The sequence below is a fragment of the Danio aesculapii genome, chromosome 7 (genome assembly GCF_903798145.1).
Source record: "Danio aesculapii chromosome 7, fDanAes4.1, whole genome shotgun sequence".
In the NCBI taxonomy this organism is placed as follows: domain Eukaryota; kingdom Metazoa; phylum Chordata; class Actinopteri; order Cypriniformes; family Danionidae; genus Danio; species Danio aesculapii.
In genome coordinates, this window is record NC_079441.1 from 63,176,216 (window position 1) to 63,196,596 (window position 20,381).

The 20,381-nt window shown below is 33.9% G+C and overlaps 1 protein-coding gene across 1 annotated transcript in view; it reads right to left on the minus strand.

Annotated features, from left to right (window-relative positions):
* The window catches only part of tpcn2 (two pore segment channel 2), a 41,099-nt gene extending 20,938 nt beyond the window's left edge, over nt 1-20,161 (minus strand). The window contains exons 1-13 of the mRNA XM_056462316.1: nt 19,621-20,161; nt 17,219-17,277; nt 17,036-17,112; nt 15,145-15,322; nt 11,790-11,906; nt 10,963-11,069; nt 10,743-10,815; nt 5,858-5,957; nt 5,509-5,574; nt 4,236-4,300; nt 2,549-2,658; nt 642-723; nt 479-565 (exon numbers count right to left, since the gene is read on the minus strand). Coding sequence (XP_056318291.1) covers nt 479-565; nt 642-723; nt 2,549-2,658; nt 4,236-4,300; nt 5,509-5,574; nt 5,858-5,957; nt 10,743-10,815; nt 10,963-11,069; nt 11,790-11,906; nt 15,145-15,322; nt 17,036-17,112; nt 17,219-17,277; nt 19,621-19,777 — 1,278 coding nt within the window. The 5' untranslated portion in view covers nt 19,778-20,161. The remainder of the gene's footprint in view (nt 1-478; nt 566-641; nt 724-2,548; nt 2,659-4,235; nt 4,301-5,508; nt 5,575-5,857; nt 5,958-10,742; nt 10,816-10,962; nt 11,070-11,789; nt 11,907-15,144; nt 15,323-17,035; nt 17,113-17,218; nt 17,278-19,620) is intronic.
* Between the last annotated feature and the right edge of the window lie 220 nt (nt 20,162-20,381).

Here is a 20,381-nt window from a genome sequence, read left to right on the forward strand (position 1 = left end):
CCCCACAAGTCCAAAGACATGTATATACTGTATATATATATATATATATATATATATATATATATATATATATATATATATATATATATATATATATATATATATATATATATATATATACAGTACATGCATTTAACTCATTCTAATAAACATGGCGCTTTCTTTTACAGAATTATCTCATAATCATCCAAAGTCTTAAGCCAAAATGAAGCATGCTAATAGGACAAAACCTATAAACAGTCATCTATTCTTGTATTTTGTAGATGAATTACAGAAGTTGCTTATTGTCTGGCTATGTACAGTTTTTGGGAGTTTCAATTCAGCTAATTCCTCATCCTGTGATTTAAATTCCAAACCTTAAAATGGGAACCAGTTCTTGCTCAACACACTCTACTACTTCACTGACTTTTACCAAATAAGCATTGGTTTCTGTAAGTCTTAATTCTGATGGTCACTTGAAATAAATAAATATAAAAACCTCTTTCACAAAATCCTTGTCCAGCTCATTAAAGAGCCTCTGGAAGTCCTCGCCGTTGATGAAGCCATCTGGAAACCGCCGAGCGGCCTTAGAGAAACAAATGACAATCAAACAAACATCTAAGCTACACACTTAAACAAACAATTCCAGGATCTGTGTTTACCTTAATGATAGCTTGTCTGCAGTAGGACTTCATGTGAACTCTCTCCATGACCTTCAGAAACATGCTCACCGCCACTCGCTCCCTGAGCAGAAACAATTCAACACACTTTTAATTAAATAATATTTATTTTAATAACTCATTTCTTTTTCTTTGTCATTGTGACAGTGCATAATGTTTTTTCTACTTATAACAAGGTTATTACGTTAATTAGGTACATGCTGTTGGATAACAGTGTTTCGAAATACTGTTGAAAATGTCCTTGCTCAATATACCGTATTAATAAAGTCATCAGGAATGGCAAAGAAAGCATTCTTGCAGGACTCCCAGAGTTCATCCAGATTCTTTGGATTCATCGTCAATGCATCCTGCTTCATCTTACCCCAGACATGCTCAATAATGTTCATTTCTGGTGACTGGGCTGGCCAATCCTGGAGCACCTTGACCCTCTTTGCTTTTATGAACTTTGATGTGGAGGCTGAAGTATGAGAAGGAGCGCTATCCTGCTGAAGAATTTGCCCTCTGCTGTGGTTTGTAATGTAATGGGCAGCACAAATGTCTTGATATCTCAGGCTGTTGAGGCCATCCTGCAGATCTCTCGCACGCCCCCATACTGAATGTAACCCCAAACCATGATTTTTCCTTCACCAAACTTGACTGGGTTCTATGAGAATCTTAGGTCTATGGGTTCCAATAGGTATTTTGCAGTATTTGTGATGATTGCGATGCAGTTCATCAGATAATTTATCAGAAAAATCTTCCTTCTGCCACTTTTCCAAATGATCAACCAGAAGTAAAGTTATTATTTGTTGCTCTTACAACTGGGATCGACAACAAGGCTTTTGTCAGGTAGTGTACAGTACTGTGCAAAACTCCTAAGCACTATACCAACTTTGTTAGCCTAAGACTTTTGCTCAATATATAATCAATCAGTCTCTGAAATATTTACAAAAAAACAACAAGAGCACATTTCCTCTTCAGGCAAAAGTCTATGTTTAATGTGGCTTCCCTTGGCACCAAGCACAGCTTGAACTGTTTTGTTCTAATTGTACTGACATTTTCTGAAATAATGTGCTGTGTAATATCAGGCTTCATTTTGCACTTTCCAGAGGTCTCAATTAGATTTCGTGTCATATCTTTTTTTTTTTCCAGGTGATCTCATACAGCCTCTATAATATTCAGGTCTGGAAACTGGACCCTGTGGAGGCCATTTCATGACTGTCTGTGTTTTATCAGCTGTTTTCTTTCTCCAAATAAAAGTTCACTTCAATAAGCGCATCATTATCATGCTGAAAATGAAAACTATTACCACTGAAGTCCCTTCCAGAAGGAATGGCATAATAGATTAAACCTATCTGTACTTTTCAACATTCACAATTCCATCAATTCAGACAATATTGCCAACAACACTGGCAGAAATGCAGCTCAAACCAGGACAAACAGCCTCTCTCCAACATTGTCTTTCACATGTCTTAAAAAAGTAAACCAAAAAAATTTAAACTCTGATCTAACCTAACTCCTATCCTAACAAACCATACATCAACTGAAAGATTATTTATTCAACCTGTATAAATCTCAGTTTAAAAAAAAATAAATAAATATTTTTATGACTGGTTTTGTGGTAAAGGGTCACACATATCCATTACACCATCAGTAACACAACAGATTTAATGTTGGACTAAAACGTTTGCACAGTACTGTATATACAATGCTAACCCGACTGAGACTTCCCTTTTTTTAAGATGCTTTAGATAAAATGTATTTTAACTAATAAATGTAAATGTAAAAAAAGAAACATATAGGGAAAACACATACAAAAAAATTAAACTGTAATAAATTGATTTGGTTAGACTTTTGATCCAATAGTTTGCCAGTGAAGAAGTCAAATATGCAGGAGAGGAGTTACTTACACGTGGCCTTCTGCCTGAGTGCTGGTGTGACCTCGGCCTGGACAGCAGAGCACCTCAAACGCAGCCCTGATACCCAGACGCCTCCTGATTATAGACGTCTGAACTGACATCTGAACACAGACAGGATTCACCCAATATTAAAGCAGGTTTACACAAAATTATAGTTCTGTCATCATTGCCTGATTGACTTCTTCAGATGACTTAAAGGGGACCTATTATGCAAAAATCACTTTTATAAGTGGTTTAAACACAGTTGTGTGGCAACAGTCTAATGTTAAATATCAATTAATTCAATTTTTTTATAATCACACATCATAAAAACAGTCCACAGAAACACTTTAATTGAAATTCGAGCCCATTAGTGACAGTCTCCCTAATTAGCATAAATAGGCCTGAGTGAGAAGTAGCCATCCGCCACTTTGAGATTTCACACTCATACCTTCCAAAGATTGTCAGTGACTAAGTGGTATTGTAAATGTTGAGTTTTAGGTTGCACAAAAAGAACACTGTAGTCTCCATAGACCACCTTCTTCCGAGACACTTCTTTAGACATTTTCAGTTTCTCACAAAGATAATAGCCCTGTTTTGAATCTACTGCTATGCTAACACATAGGCATGTGTAGCACCACCCTCTTTTGAAAATAGGACAATCTCATTTAAATTTAAAGCGACAGTCACCAGAATAGCATGATTTGGATCAAAGCTTAAAAGGGGCAGCTTCAAAGAATTAAAAACAAACATTTGTTAGGTATTTTGAGCTGAAACTTCACATACACACTCTAGGGACATCAGAGACTTATTTTACATCTTGTAAAAAAGGGCATAGTAGGTCCCCTTTAAAATATAATTCATACTTTTACGGTTCTTTTTGGTCTTTCTGGAGCTTGACAGCCACTATACTATTAAAGTAATGCACTCAGTAATGGCTTACACACATAATTATGTTAAAATTTCATGTAATACCAAGTTAACCATGATTACAATTAAAGTTGTGTACTTAATATAATATGACAAATGTTTGACAAATGAAGCACCGTTTCCATGCCATGAGTTCAAAAGAACCAAACCATCACTTCCTGGGAATAAGGGGAACATTCCTTCCCTTTTTCCCCACATTTTCATGACAGACATTGATTCAGGCATTTAAGAACATCTGAAGTAGCAGCATCTGAGATTAGATTTTATGCATTAAGATTGATAGTCCAGCTATCCAGTCCATATCAAGTCCATCAAGAAATTTATTCTATAAATGTTTTTCTTGACTATAGTTTATTTGTTTGTGTTCTTATTAAATGTTTTTAACATAAGTTTAGTGCATACATTTATTGCATTTAAATATTTTATTCATATCTCTGCATTTTCAATAAAATCTTTGTGTCTCTCAAAATAAACACAAAAAAATATGAATTTAAAAGCATGGCTTCAAATAAAAAGAGACATTTTTAAATGAAAAGACTACAAAGTCTACAATTACATTTTGTAAATGTTTGTAAACTTTTTTTTATTTTAATAGGTTTTTATGCATTTTTTATATTTATTTAGTGTTGTCATTTCTATTGTATGGAAAAGGGAAGACCCGAAAAGTATGCTTAAAATATATTCTGTGGTCCATGAAAGAAAAAACTACTGTAAAAGCAAGCTGATTTTTTCCGGGGAAAAAATGTTGATGTAAAAGTGCATCACTCACCAGTAAATATCCCCTGAACTGGTTATAAATAATAGCTGTCATTAGATTCATCAGTAAATATGTTCCTGACAGGAAAAGATAAACAATTTCAGTTTTAATGCAGAGTTATGAACACAAATAATATTACTGCATTCTACATTTAAAAAGTTGTAAAAAGAAAAAAGGATTTTATTTAGCAAAAAAGGATTAAATAAAAGTGATAGCACGGGTATTTATTTAACAATTGATTTCTCTGTGTATAATACAACTTCAATATAACATATAAAATAAAAATAGCTGTTTTTGTTGTTGTTGTTGTTTTTTTTCTTCATCATTCATCAAACAGTCCTGAAAAACTTATCATATTTTACACAAAAATATTAAGCAGCAAGCAGTATGTACTATAATTAATCATTTATCAATAACAATAATTAATAAAAGAGCACCAAAATCAGCTCATTATAATGATTTCTGAAGAATCATGTGACAGTAATCAAGGCTGTAATAATGATACAGAAAAAAAGATAGATCTTTTAAATGGTGCTATTTAATTGTACAAATATTTCACAATAATATTGTACCATAATAAAATGTATTTTCCTCCGTCTTAGTCCCTGATTTATCAGGGGTCGCCAAAGCAGAGTGAACCGCCAACTAATAAAAAAAAAAAATTAATTAAATAAAAATTAAGTTAAATTAAATCAAATAATAAAATATTAAAATAAAATAAATTAAATTAGGGGCGGCACGGTGGCACAGTGGGTAGCGCCTCACAGCAAGAAGGTCGCTGGTTTGAGCCCCAGCTGTGTCAGTTGGCATTTCTGTGTGGCGTTTACATGTTCTTCCCATGTCCGCATGGGTTTCCTCTGGGTGCTCCGGTTTCCTCCACAAATCCAAAGACATGGACTATATGTGAATTGGGTAAGCTAAATTGTCTGTACTGTATGTGTGTGAATGAAAGTGTATGGGTGTTTCCCAGTGATGGGTTGCAGCTGGAAGGGCATCCGCTGCATAAAACATATGGTAAATAAGCTGGTGGTTCGTTTCACTGTGGCGACCCCAGATTAAATAAAGGGACTAAGCCAAAAAAAAAAAAAAAAGAATAAATTTAATTTAATTAAATAAAAAAATTATAATAATAATTACAAATTAAATAAAAATAAAAATAGTCAACATCTGAAGTGGATCAAAAACTATTTTCAATAATTGCCAATCAAATAAATGCAAAGCATTTATTATTATTAATCTTTTGACGTGTATACAGCGACAATGACCTGAACACCATGCAACTTACCAAACACACTAAAGAGTATGAAAAATAAAGAATAGCCTCGGTTCAGAGAGTACGCTGGAATCATAACTGTTGAGAGAAAACAAAATGATCAAAACGAAGTTGTAGCAATGGTGTAGTTTCACATTTAAAACATACAGGTACCTGTAAAAGTTTAACAATAAATTGTGACAAGTCACAAGACCTTAAGTCATGTGGTTAAAACCAATGACTCATAGCTTCTACAGCAATGAGCCAGAAGTAACGGAGAATTTAACACAGCGCTGGCAAAATGTCAGCTTGTGTCACTGACCACCTAAAGCTTTACTGAGTCATTCAAAGATTTACACCTCCTGTGAAACTGAAAGCTTACCGTCAGGGTTATTAGCTGTGGTGAGCAGCACTAGCAGAGAAGAAAGGGCTTTGGGAAGGTTTCTGAAGTATGTCTGCCATTCTCCGTTCTGCTTCGGGTCCTACAGAAACACATCTAATTAGTCAACTGCAGCAATATACAGTGAGGGAAAAAGTCTTTATCATGTCATGTTTTTTCCTGGGAATAATTTTTCTAAAGGAGCTTTTGAGTTTCCTGCTAATGTAGATGTTGGACTGAAGCAGCTTATTTACAATGACGAAGGGCAGAGGGTTGCTGAAGAACTACTGAGAGATTTGCTGCCCTTCTCCCTTTCTTCACGCGTTCAATACTTTCTACCTGTGTCATTTCATTTTATTACGCATAACTTAATTTGTAAACTAATTCGATTTTTATTCTTTTCATTTATGTATTTCTTTGGTTGTTATCAACATCTGGTGAATATTTCAAGTCAACAGCACATTTAAAAATATGTTTTCTGAAAAAATGGTGATGTGTTGACAACTTATTATCCCCCACTGTAATTGTAAGCAAACTTGAATAGTTGACTATACTAAAAGATTCATGTAAATATAAAAATATAAAGATCACTGCATGTTATTTGCCCTCCTTTAACGATCAAATTACAAGTAAAGATTGCATATTTAGTACATTTTCTGAGAAATAAAAATATACAGTGCTCAGCATAAATGAGTACAGCCATAACAAAACAGTTAGTTATTAAAATAAGAGTTTGGTCAAATGTAAGATGCTTTAAGACATTTTTAGTCCGTTATGAATTACATTTTTTACTTTTACAAGACAAAATGGTAAGGAATTGTTTGTAATGGCAAGTGGAATATATTTTACTTGTCCCATTAAAATTCAGTTATTTCTTAACCACATATTTAAAATAATATGTCAAAACATTGTTATACATTTTTTATCACCATAACTTTTTCTGAAATGTTAAAAAAAACATGATAACCAAAATTTATTCACAACATATATTTATGCATAAATGCATGAAGAACTTTTAAACAATAAAACAAACAATAAAATCCTTACAGGTTACTGTAAGGATGTAAGGAAGATAATTAATCCATATTGGAAAATGTACCTTTTTCACAAGCCTATTATGATGCGTTAAACGGTCATCAGTGTCTTAACTCCTTAATATATATATATATATATATATATATATATATATATATATATATATATATATATATATATATATATATATATATATATATATTTTTTTTTTTTTTTTTTTTTTTTTACTTATGAATATTTATATGTATTTATGTATGTACAGTATTATATCATCCTTGCTTCAAATTACAAAAAACAAATTACCACTTGTACGAGGCGATTCTAATGCAGTGTCTAAGGCACAGGACAGTAAATTGGACATTTTTCTCTCTTCTGTTTGCCGTTTCATCAGTCTCGCACATCTTTTTACCGAAAGTCTTGATAACTCAATCATGGAGTTTTTCTTTTATTAATTGAGCAAATAAGATTCTAAGAAAAAATTGCTGTACTCCCTGATTCAGTGCGCTCTAAGTTTTCCCAACTATGACAACTTCCGCTACTGAGAAACCCTGCAATGTGAAAAGGGTCTATGGAATTAATCAATTTTACTTTTGTTAAAAGTTTTTTTCAGATGGATTATTGATAGTACTGATTAGGTAGTTTTACTGTATTTGGATAAAAGAAATTTAAAACCAGTTTAATAAGACATACAACACCATATTTCAGAGAATTTAAAACCTTTTAAGGCCTAAACTTAGTTTTTGAAATGTAAGACATATTAGATTTTTTAAAACCCTGTTGGTCATCTAACATCTTTAATAATAAAAAGAGAATACGTTTAAATCCAAGTTATTGCAAAGAAAAATGAGAAACTATGACTATATTCAAGTAATTTTAAATATTTTTTAGGTTTCTCTTGATTTTTTTATGCTTATTAAAGTTGTATTTAATATTTTAACCGACATATTCATTTGTGTGTGCTAGTTTTAGGACTGTGATCTTTGTTAGATTAGTTCCAGTTTTGGCTTTGGTACCGACTAATCTAATGTATATGCACAAATATATTTTTGTAAAGCTTCCTATAGAAAATATGAATTTAAAAGAGAGATCTGTGAGAGGTGTACACATTTATGCTGAGCACTGTATAGAAAAATAAAGAATAAAATGAAAATATTTTTTTAACTTTTTTTATGTAAAAGGTCAATATTATTAGCCCACTTAGTATTTTTTTCCCCATTGGTTACAGAACAAACAACTACTGTTCAATGACTTGCTATGCCTAAAAAAAAATAAATAAATAAATAAAAAAAAAATAAAAAAAAAAATAAATAAAAATAAATATATATATATATATATATATATATATATATATATATATATATATATATATATATATATATATATATATATATATGTATATGTAAAAAATAAATAAATAAATAAATAAATAAATATATATATATATATATATATATATATATATATATATATATATATATATATATATATGTATATGTAAAAAATAAATAAATAAATAAATAAATAAATAAATAAATAAATATATATATATATATATATATATATATATATATATATATATATATATATATATATATATATATATATATATATATATATATATATATATATATATATATGTATTATATGTATTTTCACAACAAAAGCATTGAAGCCAATAATGCCATAAGACATAAAAGCCATTACAAAATCCGTCCTTTTATGCTTACAAATATTTATTTTTAAAAAGTCAGTTGTGCTTGCCAGTGCATAAAATTGCTCTCAGGATCTTGAGGTTTTCTGCATCTAGTCGTGTGGTTTTCTACCACGGTGAACTTTATGGTTACAATGTGGCTGCTTCCAAGCACATGTCAAAAGACCCCACACCTAACCTTTCGCTTTATAAATATGACAAAGTTTCCATTTCCGTTAGCATTGCCTTTGTGAGTGTTTTGTTTTCTTGTTTTATTGTCCGCCCAGTAAAATGAACTGCACATATTTCTTCCACAAGCTACACTAAGAAATGATTGATCTCCAAATCATACAATCAAGTTACGTTGCCAAGCTTATATTTGGTTTTACATCCAAATTTAGATTTGTTAGCACATACACTAGAGTAGAGTTCTTCATGATGTCACATGGACCTAAAAAACAGTTATCTGACTTGAAGGCTTCTGGTCAAAAACTTAGCATTAGTTGCCTCAGGTAATTTAAATTAAAATTGCTTTTCCCATATGGGAATACATTTAATATAATATTTCCAACATTACTAGCCAGACTTCATGGCTGTGTGCACGTCAACGTAGTTCAAGTCTAGTCTAAATTAAAGGGCGTCAAGAGTAGGATTTGGATGTAATTTATTTATTTTTTTTAGGTATTTTCTGCTTAGGGTCTGTCGGGTTTTTCCTTAAAATTCTGATCACATTTGTGCATTAAATTGTTTATGCACTACTTAGTTTGTCCACAAGGTGTCACCACTGAACTGATGCGTTACTTAACCGAGTATTACTATTTAACTACATAGTTTGTCCACAAGGTGTAAAGCAGCCTTAAACTGAGGCGTTACTTAACTGACATAAAAGAAACACAAGGTTCGTAATAACATCAAATGATTGAAGATGGACAAAAAAGTATTAATAATAATAATAATAATAAAACAGAAGCCTACAGTGACAAGTGCATGTGTAAGCGACGGTTCACACAGAATGCGTTTTTACATTTCAACGTGCTACTTTTCCATGGTTTTTCAATTTAAACATAAGTTTGATGGATGTGTGTGACTGGAACGACTGTGTCTCGCATCTTTTGAAGTGCCACGCATGCGAGCGCCACATTGTTTAGATGGCAAGTCAAGTTAAAAGGTCTTCAACTTTTTCTGCTCATTACTGTCCGTTCCACAGTGATGAACCAATAAGAACAGCTTGGAGGTGGGAAAACCATTAGTAATTTCTGTTTACAGGCGCTCTGTTATGCTGTGGTTCTTTTTAGGCTGTTCCGAACCGTTGCATCTTGCGGTTTTAGAAGCATGAGAGCTAAGGACGTTAAAAGTGAAGATGCAACGAAATGAAAATTCTGAGCGAAAACCGACTGGAAATTCTGTGTATGCCAAATCGAAAAATACTTAAAGTATTATTTATTATATTTGGTCACATTTTACAATAAGGTTTCATCAATTAATGCTAGTTTACGTATTTACTAATATTAACTAATAATGAGCAATAGATCTACAGTATTTATTAATCATAATTCAACATTTACTATCATTAAAATCCAAATTTAAGTTCGTTAACGTTAGTTAATGCACCATGAGATTACATACACTAATAACGAACAATTTTATTTTCATTAACTAATGTAAACAAACATGAATAAATACCACTATAAATGTATTGTTCATTGTTTGTTCATGTTAGTAAATGCATTAAATACAGTAACCACATAGCGTTTTTTCATCTCATATTTTTGGCCAAAAACTGAAAATGGAGGCCAAATATTTATTGCATCCCTAATTAAAAGTTACTCGCAACCCTATTTTAAATGGTTCGATGACAACTGCTTCAGAGAGAAACTTTTCTAAGAGAAAAATCGCAGGTATTGGACAGGGTTTATTAAGCCTGGTTTATACTTCTGCGATGTGTAGTTACATTTTTTGAGAGGTGCGCATCAGCAACGGCCACATTAAGGGCTATGCGACCACGCAAAGGCTGTGCCGGACAATAAGCAAGGCTTGTACTGTACACTACACATGCTACACACTACACAGGCATTAGTGGTTATTTATATTAATACTTAGATGTATATAAGTGCTAATAAAAAAAAAATGAAATCAAATGATGTGCGTGTAATAACTTATTACATCTGATTTGGCAAAGATCAGCATTCCAATCATGGTGAATAAGCAGATGTGCAATGCCAGGAGAAGAATCACACTGAAAGAGAAAGAGTAAGAATGCTTTTGTTTAGTGTTTATTAACACAATTGTACAACATCAGACTGAGACAGCATCTAAATTGTGGAGTGAAAATACAGTATGATATGAAGGCTGTTGGAAAGTCCCATAAAAGAACCGTCATTACCTGGCTATCTCTGGAAGGGTCCTTTTGATACATTTTAGAGTTTTCTTCATGAGGGAAGAGTTTTGTAAGAGGAAAAATGGGCGAATCAGTCTCCTGACTCTTAAATTCTGCAGGACAGAATTACAGAGCAACATTACAGTCTGTCTATCTGAGGCTGACCTCTGTTGAGTCAATCCTGCCTCTCAACACATGCTCAGTATTTACTGATAGAATATTTTTAGTAAATATAATATATTTTTTATTGCATTTTTTTAAGTTAGCTTCTTTTATGTCATTTTTAAAGTGCATGAGTTTATTTTATAAAAAAATCTGGCCTGTTAATAAATTATAATTTAAATATTAATTATTAATAAGAACAATTCATATATAGTTTACTTCTCATTTTAAATGTATGGAGACTTGTAATAAATTTATACATTTTTAACATTGATTTTAAGAACAAAATTTCATAATTCAGTCCAAACTGATAAATAAACTTTTAAGAGATTGTATAATTGATGTTTAAAAATGTAAAATACTTAAATATATACTAATATATATATATATATATATATATATATATATATATATATATATATATATATATATATAATTAAATTTAATGATTAGAAATTGCACAATATATTAACAGACAATCAATAATTTTAACAATTTAACAATCTATAACAAGTCTGTTCATTTGTCAGAGTGAAGTGATTTGTCTTTTAATTAATTTTCAGATATAAAAGTAACTTTACTGCCAAATATGATTTAAAAATGACAAATTTGAACGGTAGTTGTAGTGTAAACAGATGAAGGATAAAGCAAACCAGTTCTTATGAACTCACCTCATCGCACAACATGCTAATACTTAACATCCAATCAATAACCGAAGCTGTGATCACTATTAAATAAGCCAACAGCCATTTGTTCATGCGAAACTCCTCCCATCCTATCAGATAACCCTGAAAAACAAACAATAAGTCCAATATGTTATTTAATGCAACACTAAGTAACATATGCCACATTACACAATAAAAGATAATAGTTCATACATAGTGTCACTATTATGCAATATTAAAGGTTACATATTTATCTCCAAAGGGTTTAAATTCACCCAAAGTCCAAAAAGACACATTTTCTCACTGGAGCATTACCTCTTTTTTCCTCACAGTGGTTCATTCTAGAATTCAGTATCACGAAAAATATATCTTTGAAATTTGGCTGCTCTTTAATAGTCAAAAACAGCTACATTACACGTTACATAAAATGTAATATCTGAAAAAGTATAATAGAGGCACTCTTTAAAAGTTCAGTATAACATCTATTAAAAGAGTAATCCCTTAAAATCGATAAGCCCAACTTGAACACTATATTCCAAACAACAAAAGAAAGTCATAAAGATTTGCATGGTAATTAATGGGTGATTGAACTATGCATTTAATTCTACAGTTGGCATGGTTATTGGTGCCAGATGGGCTGGTCTGAGTATTTCAGAAATTGCTGATCTACTGGGATTTCCACGCACAACCATCTCTCAAGTTTACAGAGAATTGTCTAAAAGAGAGGAAATATCCAGTGAGCAGCAGTTCTGTGGCTGCAAATGCCTTGTTCATGCCAGAGGTCAGAGGAGAATGGCCAGACTGGTTCTGATAGAAAGGCAACAGTAACTCAAATAACCACTTGTTATAACCGAGGTATGCACAAGAGCATCTCTAAATGCACAACACGTCCAACCTTGTGGTGGATGGGCTACAGCAGAAGACCACACCGGATGCCACTCCTGTCAGCTAAGAACAGGAAACTGAGGCTACAATTCGCACAGGCTCACCAAAAATGGACAACAGAAGATTGGAAAAATGTTGCCTGATGAGTCTCGATTTCTGTTGAGGCATTCAGATAGTAGGGTCAGAATTTGGCATCAACAACATGAAAGCATGGATCCATCCTGCCTTGTATCAATGGTTCATGCTGGTGGTGAGGGTGTTATGGTGTGGGGGATATTTTCTTGACACACTTTACTACCATTACTACCAATTGAGCATCGTGTCAACACCACAGCGAACCTGATTATTGTTGCTGACCATGCCCATCCCTTTAGGACCAAAGTGTACTCATCTTCTGATGACTACTTCCAGCAGGATAACGCCCCATGTTATAAAGCGCAAATCATCTCAGACTGGTTTCTTGAACATGACAAAGAGTTCACTGTATTCAACTGGCCTCTACAGTCACCATATGTCAATCCAATAGAGTACCTTTGGGATGTGGTGGAACGAGAACGAGATTCGCATCATGGATGTGCAGCCGACAAATCTGCAGCAACTGCGTGACGGTATCATGTCAACATGGCCCAAAATCTCAGAGAAATTTTCCAGTACCTTGTTGAATCTATGCCAAGAAGGTTTAGGGCAGTTCTGAAGGCAAAAGGGGGTCCAACCCAGTACTAGTAAGGTGTACCTAATAAAGTGGCCAGAGAGTGTATATTTAATATTTTAGTGCTGTCAAACGATTATTCGCATCTAAGATAAAAGTTTGTATTTACATATACATAATATACACTCAAGTACTGTGTATATGTATGTATATATTCATAAATACACACAATATACAAAAGAAATATATTTGTAATTTGTAAATTTGTTTTATATACTGTATAAATATAAACAAGCGTACTATACAATAGACCAATTACCAACCTACGTCACACATGATGTCACACGGGTCCCCGGTTGCAAAAAACGACAGGCTGCAATAGTAAACATGTCATGTTGTGCGGTAGGATGCCAAATTCGACTTTTACCATACCCCACACTGCTTTAATGCCAACTGCAGACGTCTTTGGCTAAAAGGGAGCTGAGAGAAGCGATGGCCTAATTAGAAATGCTTGACTCAGGTAAGTTCACGCTATGCAATCATACACATTACTCGTTTTTGATTGCAGAAATTATTTCAGCAAAAATAGTTACAAATGGTGAATTAAACTGCGGACACTGAATGCTAAGAATGAAACGTGAAAGTGTAAGATATTAAGGTAAACTTGGTTTTATATTCACACATTCATTCACTTGTGACACTACCTATATTGTTTACCATGGCACTATGAATATTTGTTCTGAAATAACCTGCAAGTGTGACTTGAAAACAACATTAACACTTTTTATTTGACTGTGAACACTGTTGTACTTTGATAGTCATTGGCTGCTAATATGATTTCGCTATTTAGAGTTTGAAAATAATACTTTTATTAAATACCTTTAAACTTTACCTTTATGTGCAAGTTCGCATACCCTGCCGTACAGGTGTAGTTCACTGTCAGAATGCAGTCGTTTTGCATGTTGATGATTAATTACCCGGGCCTTGTACAATTACATCTTCTTTCCTTGTCTTTGGCTAGACAGAATCTTGGTTTTTAGCACTACAAAGTGTTGAATCTGGTGATCATGGAACATTATTTCTTGCACATGACCACACAGAACAACATTGTTAACATCCAAAGACTTGTAGGCCTTTAACTTCTTTCTTGTAAAATCACTTGGAGCTTCAATGAGATTGTATATTTTGGGCTGGATGCTTGGTCATTTCATCATATCCAATATTCATTGGGAGGGTGCTATCGCAAATGGACCTGTCAGATGAACGCCGCTCACTTTAACGTTAATTTTGCCTTATCACTGTGCTTATCACTGGGTGACGAGCTGTTATAATGTGCTGAAAGCATTATGTAAATAATATATACAATATAATGTGTAATCAATATATCTTATTTCTAAGACAACAACAAACTCTGAACCGCATCGGATGTCATTCCCTCGCTGTAAATGCTAGCGCTCCTGTTTTTTTCTGCCATCTCCCTGCGCGCGCATCCTGAATGTTTACAAACATGGTAATTGGTCTATATAGTCATGCATATATTTTAAATGCACAAAAAAATACACACAGTGTGCACAAATGTATTTTGTAAATATTGACTGTTATCTTGGATGCAATTAATCGTGATTAATTGTTTGACAGAACTAATTTAAATATAAATAAAAATTCTCTCAAATACATGCATGCATGTGTGTATTTCTATATGCAGTACATAACAAATATACACAGCACACACACATATATCATGTCAAAACAAACGTTTATTTTGGATGTCATTACCTGCGATTAATCTTTGCCCAGCACTAAAAATACACAAATTATTATTCATACCTTCGCAGTGACATCTAGGATGAAGACACAAAGGCAGACGATCTCGATCCCCTCTGTCATTCCACAAGGTGGCTCCCAGGGCTTGGGTTTGAAACGAATATCTGAGGTGTAGGTTAGAGAGGAGGGTCTCTCAATAAAGGCCAAAGCCAGTACAACAGCAATAGTTAAACCCAGACCCCTGCAAAGAAAACCAGAAACCAGATCAACAATAAATTTGTGTAAATATTACTGACAAATACACAACGACAACAACTTGGGTTGCATCTGTTTCACGCAGCAGATGCCCTTCATAGTACTAGTCACAACATAGTACTGGGAAACACCCATACACACAAACACACACTCATACACTATGGCCAATTTAGTTGTGGGGGAAACCGGAGCACTCAGAGGAAACCCACGCCCACACAGGGAGAACATGCAAACCCAGAAATGCCAACTGACCCAGCCGGGACTCAAGCCAGCAACCTTCTTGCTGTGAGGCCACAGTGCTAACCACTGAGCCACAGTGCCACCTAACAAATATTTATATTTATAATAATCAGTTTATTCTGCTGTGGCGACCCCAGATTAATAGGGGGACTAAGCCGAAGAGAAAATGAATAATCTTGTAATCAGTGGTCCCCAACCTTTTTATCATCACGGACCGGTCAACGCTTAACAATTTTATCGTGGACCGGGGGTTGGGGAGCTTCTCAGAGGATGACTAGCTGACAAAACATTGCTGTCGCTCTGATACAAGTTTTAATCATGGAGAAAATTACAAAGCAGTGCAGTTTTTGGGTGTTTTGTGTTTGTCTGAGATGATTAGTCTACTGAAATGCATTTAATCCATACAAAGTATGAAGCTGATTCATACAAAGTATGAAGTATGGTGCGTCTGTAAGGCACGAGTGCATCCCGCCGCTTGCACGCGTCATGCGGTGCACCTCCATTGAAAATAACAAACTTGCGCAAACTGTAGAAAAGAAGTGATATGCGAACGCCATTTGCTGTCTCCTAATTTCGTTTCTTGTGCGGTCTGGTACCAATTGATTTACCGACTGGTAACTGGTTTGCGGCCCGGTGGTGAAGGACCACTGTTGTAAATAATGTTCAAGTTCTTTCACAGACCCATTGTCTTACTTTATAAGACCTCATGTCAAGAGCCTTGGGTAGGAATCTTGGATACGGTAAGTACTGTTTACATTCCACCCACAGACACTACACGGCTGCCATATAATTACTAAAGCAGTTGTTCTGTTTAAACCACAATCCAGGGGATGAGCTAGATAATTTACTACAATAATAATAATAAACATTTTTATACCGAAAACACATGTGCTGTAACTAAAAAACAATCGTTCACTACTTCTAAACTCAGGTAAAATGGGCCAAGTGATAGTCCTGGTGGTCTCTACACTAGTCTTGTTTGTTTGGTTTTGTTTTTCAATTAAATGGTTCGATCTGGGGTCAGATGTATACTGTACAGTGTTTTGTTTTGTTTTTTAAGTATGAAAACAGATGTGAAATAATTGAATGCGAAAAGGGACTTGAAGTTACTGTGTTTTGATTTCCATTTCTCTTTCTTTTTTCTCTTTTTTGGCTTGTCTAGCAAAACAATGTCCCTAAATAACTATAAAAAAAATGCTGGGTTGCACACAATCGATCTTTGTAGGAACAACACAAAGAAATTAAGTTAACTCATTAATTTTGTCAAATTTATGTGGATTGAAGATAAAACAATTACAATGTCTCCCCCCCCAAAAAAAATTATAATTGTGTTGTTTCGGCTAATTAAGTCATAATATTTAGTCATATTTGATTAATCCATTAAATAAGTAGCTTGAACTAAAAACAAACGGCATTTTTGAGTGTAAAAAAAACAAACCATCAGTTTCTGTTTGCTTACCACTGACATAAGTTGGAGTAGTACCATCTATACAATCGTAAGGACCCAGAATCCACCCTGTGGTTAATGGATCGATACTGTAGAAAAGAGCAAACAAAGAGCAATTAAACATTTAAAAACCAACACATACAGTAAATTTACTCATTTTGTATACAACTGTCTTTGTTCTGATTTTGTTTTTACCTTAATCGCATCTTCGATGAATACCACTGCCTGCTGGACATAAAGGTCTGCATCAGCATCTGTCATGGGAGAAACACGTTAGCGAAATAAAAAAATGTGTGATTGAATCAAAAAAATAATAATTAATATTTAGCTGAATGCTTCTAAATCTTTTAATTCTTAAGTAAAATGTAATCTAAAGTAAAATAAAGCAAAATAAAAATGTTAAAAAAATTAAAAAGGCAGCACGGTGGCTCAGTGGTTAGCACTGTCGCCTCGCAGCAAGAAGGTTGCTCTTTCGAGCCTCAGCTGGGTGAGTTGGCATTTCTGTGTGGAGTTTGCATGTTCTCCCTGTGATGGTGTGGGTTTCCTCCGGGTGCTCGGTTTCCCCCACAGTCCACAGACATGCGCTATAGGTGAATTGAATAAACTAAATTGACCGTTGTGTAGGAGTGTGTATGGATGTTTCCCAGTACTGGGTTGTGGCTGGAAGGGCATCCGCTACGTGAAACATTTGCTAAAATAGTTGCAAATGTAGTCTCTGAAATAGAGACTAAGTCGAAGGAAAATGAATGAATCTTAAAAAAATACTTTTATTTAGCTGAATGGTGCATAAAATATGTTTGTTCTAAATCCCATTAATTCTGAAGTAAAGATATGCTTGTAATCTTAATCTAATTTGGTCTGCAAGCATCTTTCCTTTATTAAACCCATTTACTGTGTCATTCTATGACCCATACCGATAGTATAAGCTGAATAAATATTCTGAATGTAAGAAAATGATGCCTGTAGGCAGATTTTGCCCGGAGGCACCAAAGTTTTAAGTGTCACAGGAAATTCAGGATAATCTTCACCAAACCTGAGCTTTCACAGCAGGAAATGAGCCAGCAAACCCTGACTATCCTTGAGAGATAACGCTCAGTACAGCAAAAGAACAGCTGAAAGTCTAATTTCACTTTATACTAGACGCATATAAAAAGCACATAACTAGCTTGTTCAACATTTACATCAGCGTGAATATATATATATACATATATATATACAACCTCAGAATTGTAGCTATTTTTTTATATAGTTCAAATTATTTCATTAATATTTTGGCACAATTATTCTTGATTTAATATAAACAAATTTTTTTCCCCCATTTATTTGCTTATGAGCACTGTAAGCCAAATTAATTTATTTTATGTAATTATATATTTGTATTATTGTGGAAATCAAAGTTTGCTAGGTAAGTATAATCTGTAAAATTGTATATGTGTGAGCAATATTTCTTTAGGTGTGATACAAACAAATAATTAACTTATAAAATAATGGACTTATCCAAGTATGTAACAATATAAATAAAAAAAAATTAATATAATATAATATAATATAATATAATATAATATAATATAATATAATATAATATAATATAATATACAAAACTGTGGCTCAGTGGCTCACAGCAAGAAGGTCGCTGGTTTGAGTCCCGGCTGGGTCAGTTAGCATTTCTGTGCGAGTTTGCATGTTCTCCCCGTGTTCGTGTGAGTTTCCTCCAGGTGATCTGGTTTCCCCCACAGTCCAAACACATGCACTATACATGTAGGTGAATTTAATAAACTAAAATGGCCATAGTGTATGTGTGTGAATGTGTGTGTATGGATGTTTCCCAGTACTGGGTTGCGGCTGGAAGGGCATCCGCTGTGTAAAACATATGCTGGATAAGTTGGCGGTTCATTCTGCTGTGGCAACCGCTGATGAATAAAGGGACTGAGCCGAAGGAAAATGAACTAATGAATGTAATATAATATAATGTTAATAAAAAAATCTATTTCCCCAGTACTGGGTTGCAGCTGGAAGGGCAGCCACTGTGTAAAACATATGCCAGAGTAGTTGGTGGTTTATTCCACTGTGGTAACCCGTGATAAATTAGGGACTAAGCTGAAGGAAAATGAATGAATGAATGAATAAACAAGCTTAGACTTTTAGCATATGGAAGAAAGAAAAAAAAGTTAGAGTCAGTGAAAGAGTTAAAAAAAATTAAATAAAATTCGACAGAGATTTGTGTCGTTTATATTAAAGCATGCCTGTAACCTTTTGTTTAATTTAAGGAACAAATGTAATAAAAACCGTAGCTTTTATTTATCTATCTATTTTCCCTCATACTACAATACGCCCTCATTCTCCACTTGTAATTTAATACAAGAAAGCAATAACAACATATCTAAAGTCAAAGCAGATGACCTGTGGAGGAGCTAAACCAATCAAAACAGACAATGGTGTGTTTGTCTGACAGTAAAGACAGAAACCTAGCAAGTGATTGAACATGACACCAGCCTCAAAAAGACAAACTTTAACTTTTAATAATATAAATATGAGTCAGAAAGAACGCCAAAACACGAAAAAGCTATCCTAGGACACTTCAGACTGTAAAAGCATACCTTCCTCCACATTGCACGAATCGTCAGTCACCGAATAGGACAGTCGTCTTGATCTCGGCGTGTGTTCATCTGGATAATATTGACAAATTTCATCGTGGGATCCATAATCTCCTGAACCCCGGTTAATACTGCCAGCAAGCAGCGGTTCTTCTTCCATCTAAGCGGCTGCAAGTGTTCTAAAAAACTCCAAAGTAAATCCCAAACAGGACGTAAAATTGTCGGTATTGAAAGACAGACCTTAAACGAGTCGTCTCCTACCCATGTTTGTAAGTAAAGTGACAGTCTCGAGTCTCGACAACAAACATAGCGGAGAAAGTCTTGCTCTTATTCCCACTGTGAAGTTATTTTGGTCGGTGTTCGCTGCAGTAACATTTCGAGGAAGACAGCAGTGCTCGAGGTGTTTTTAGGAGACGTTCAACTCCTCCCCTGTCCTCCCTCACATCAAACTTTCTGCTCGCTCATGTCACAGCACGACCAGTAAGGTAAATTTTGATTCAGTGAGTCGATTCGATTGATTCTTTACAATGAATCATTTGCAAATTCATTGATCAGTTGTCACTAAAGGACTTTCAAAATACGCAGAATATTCTAATCATAATGTTTTTAATTAGATTTTGGGCTAATAGTGTTCATGTGTGGAAATATGAGCTTAAGTTTAAACTGTTCCAAGTTTTCTTCAGGGCTTACTTGCGTCAGAGCACGAGCTGAAGTACTGTAGGATTGAGCAATCACGAATTTACCGGAAACCTGAACACTTTTTA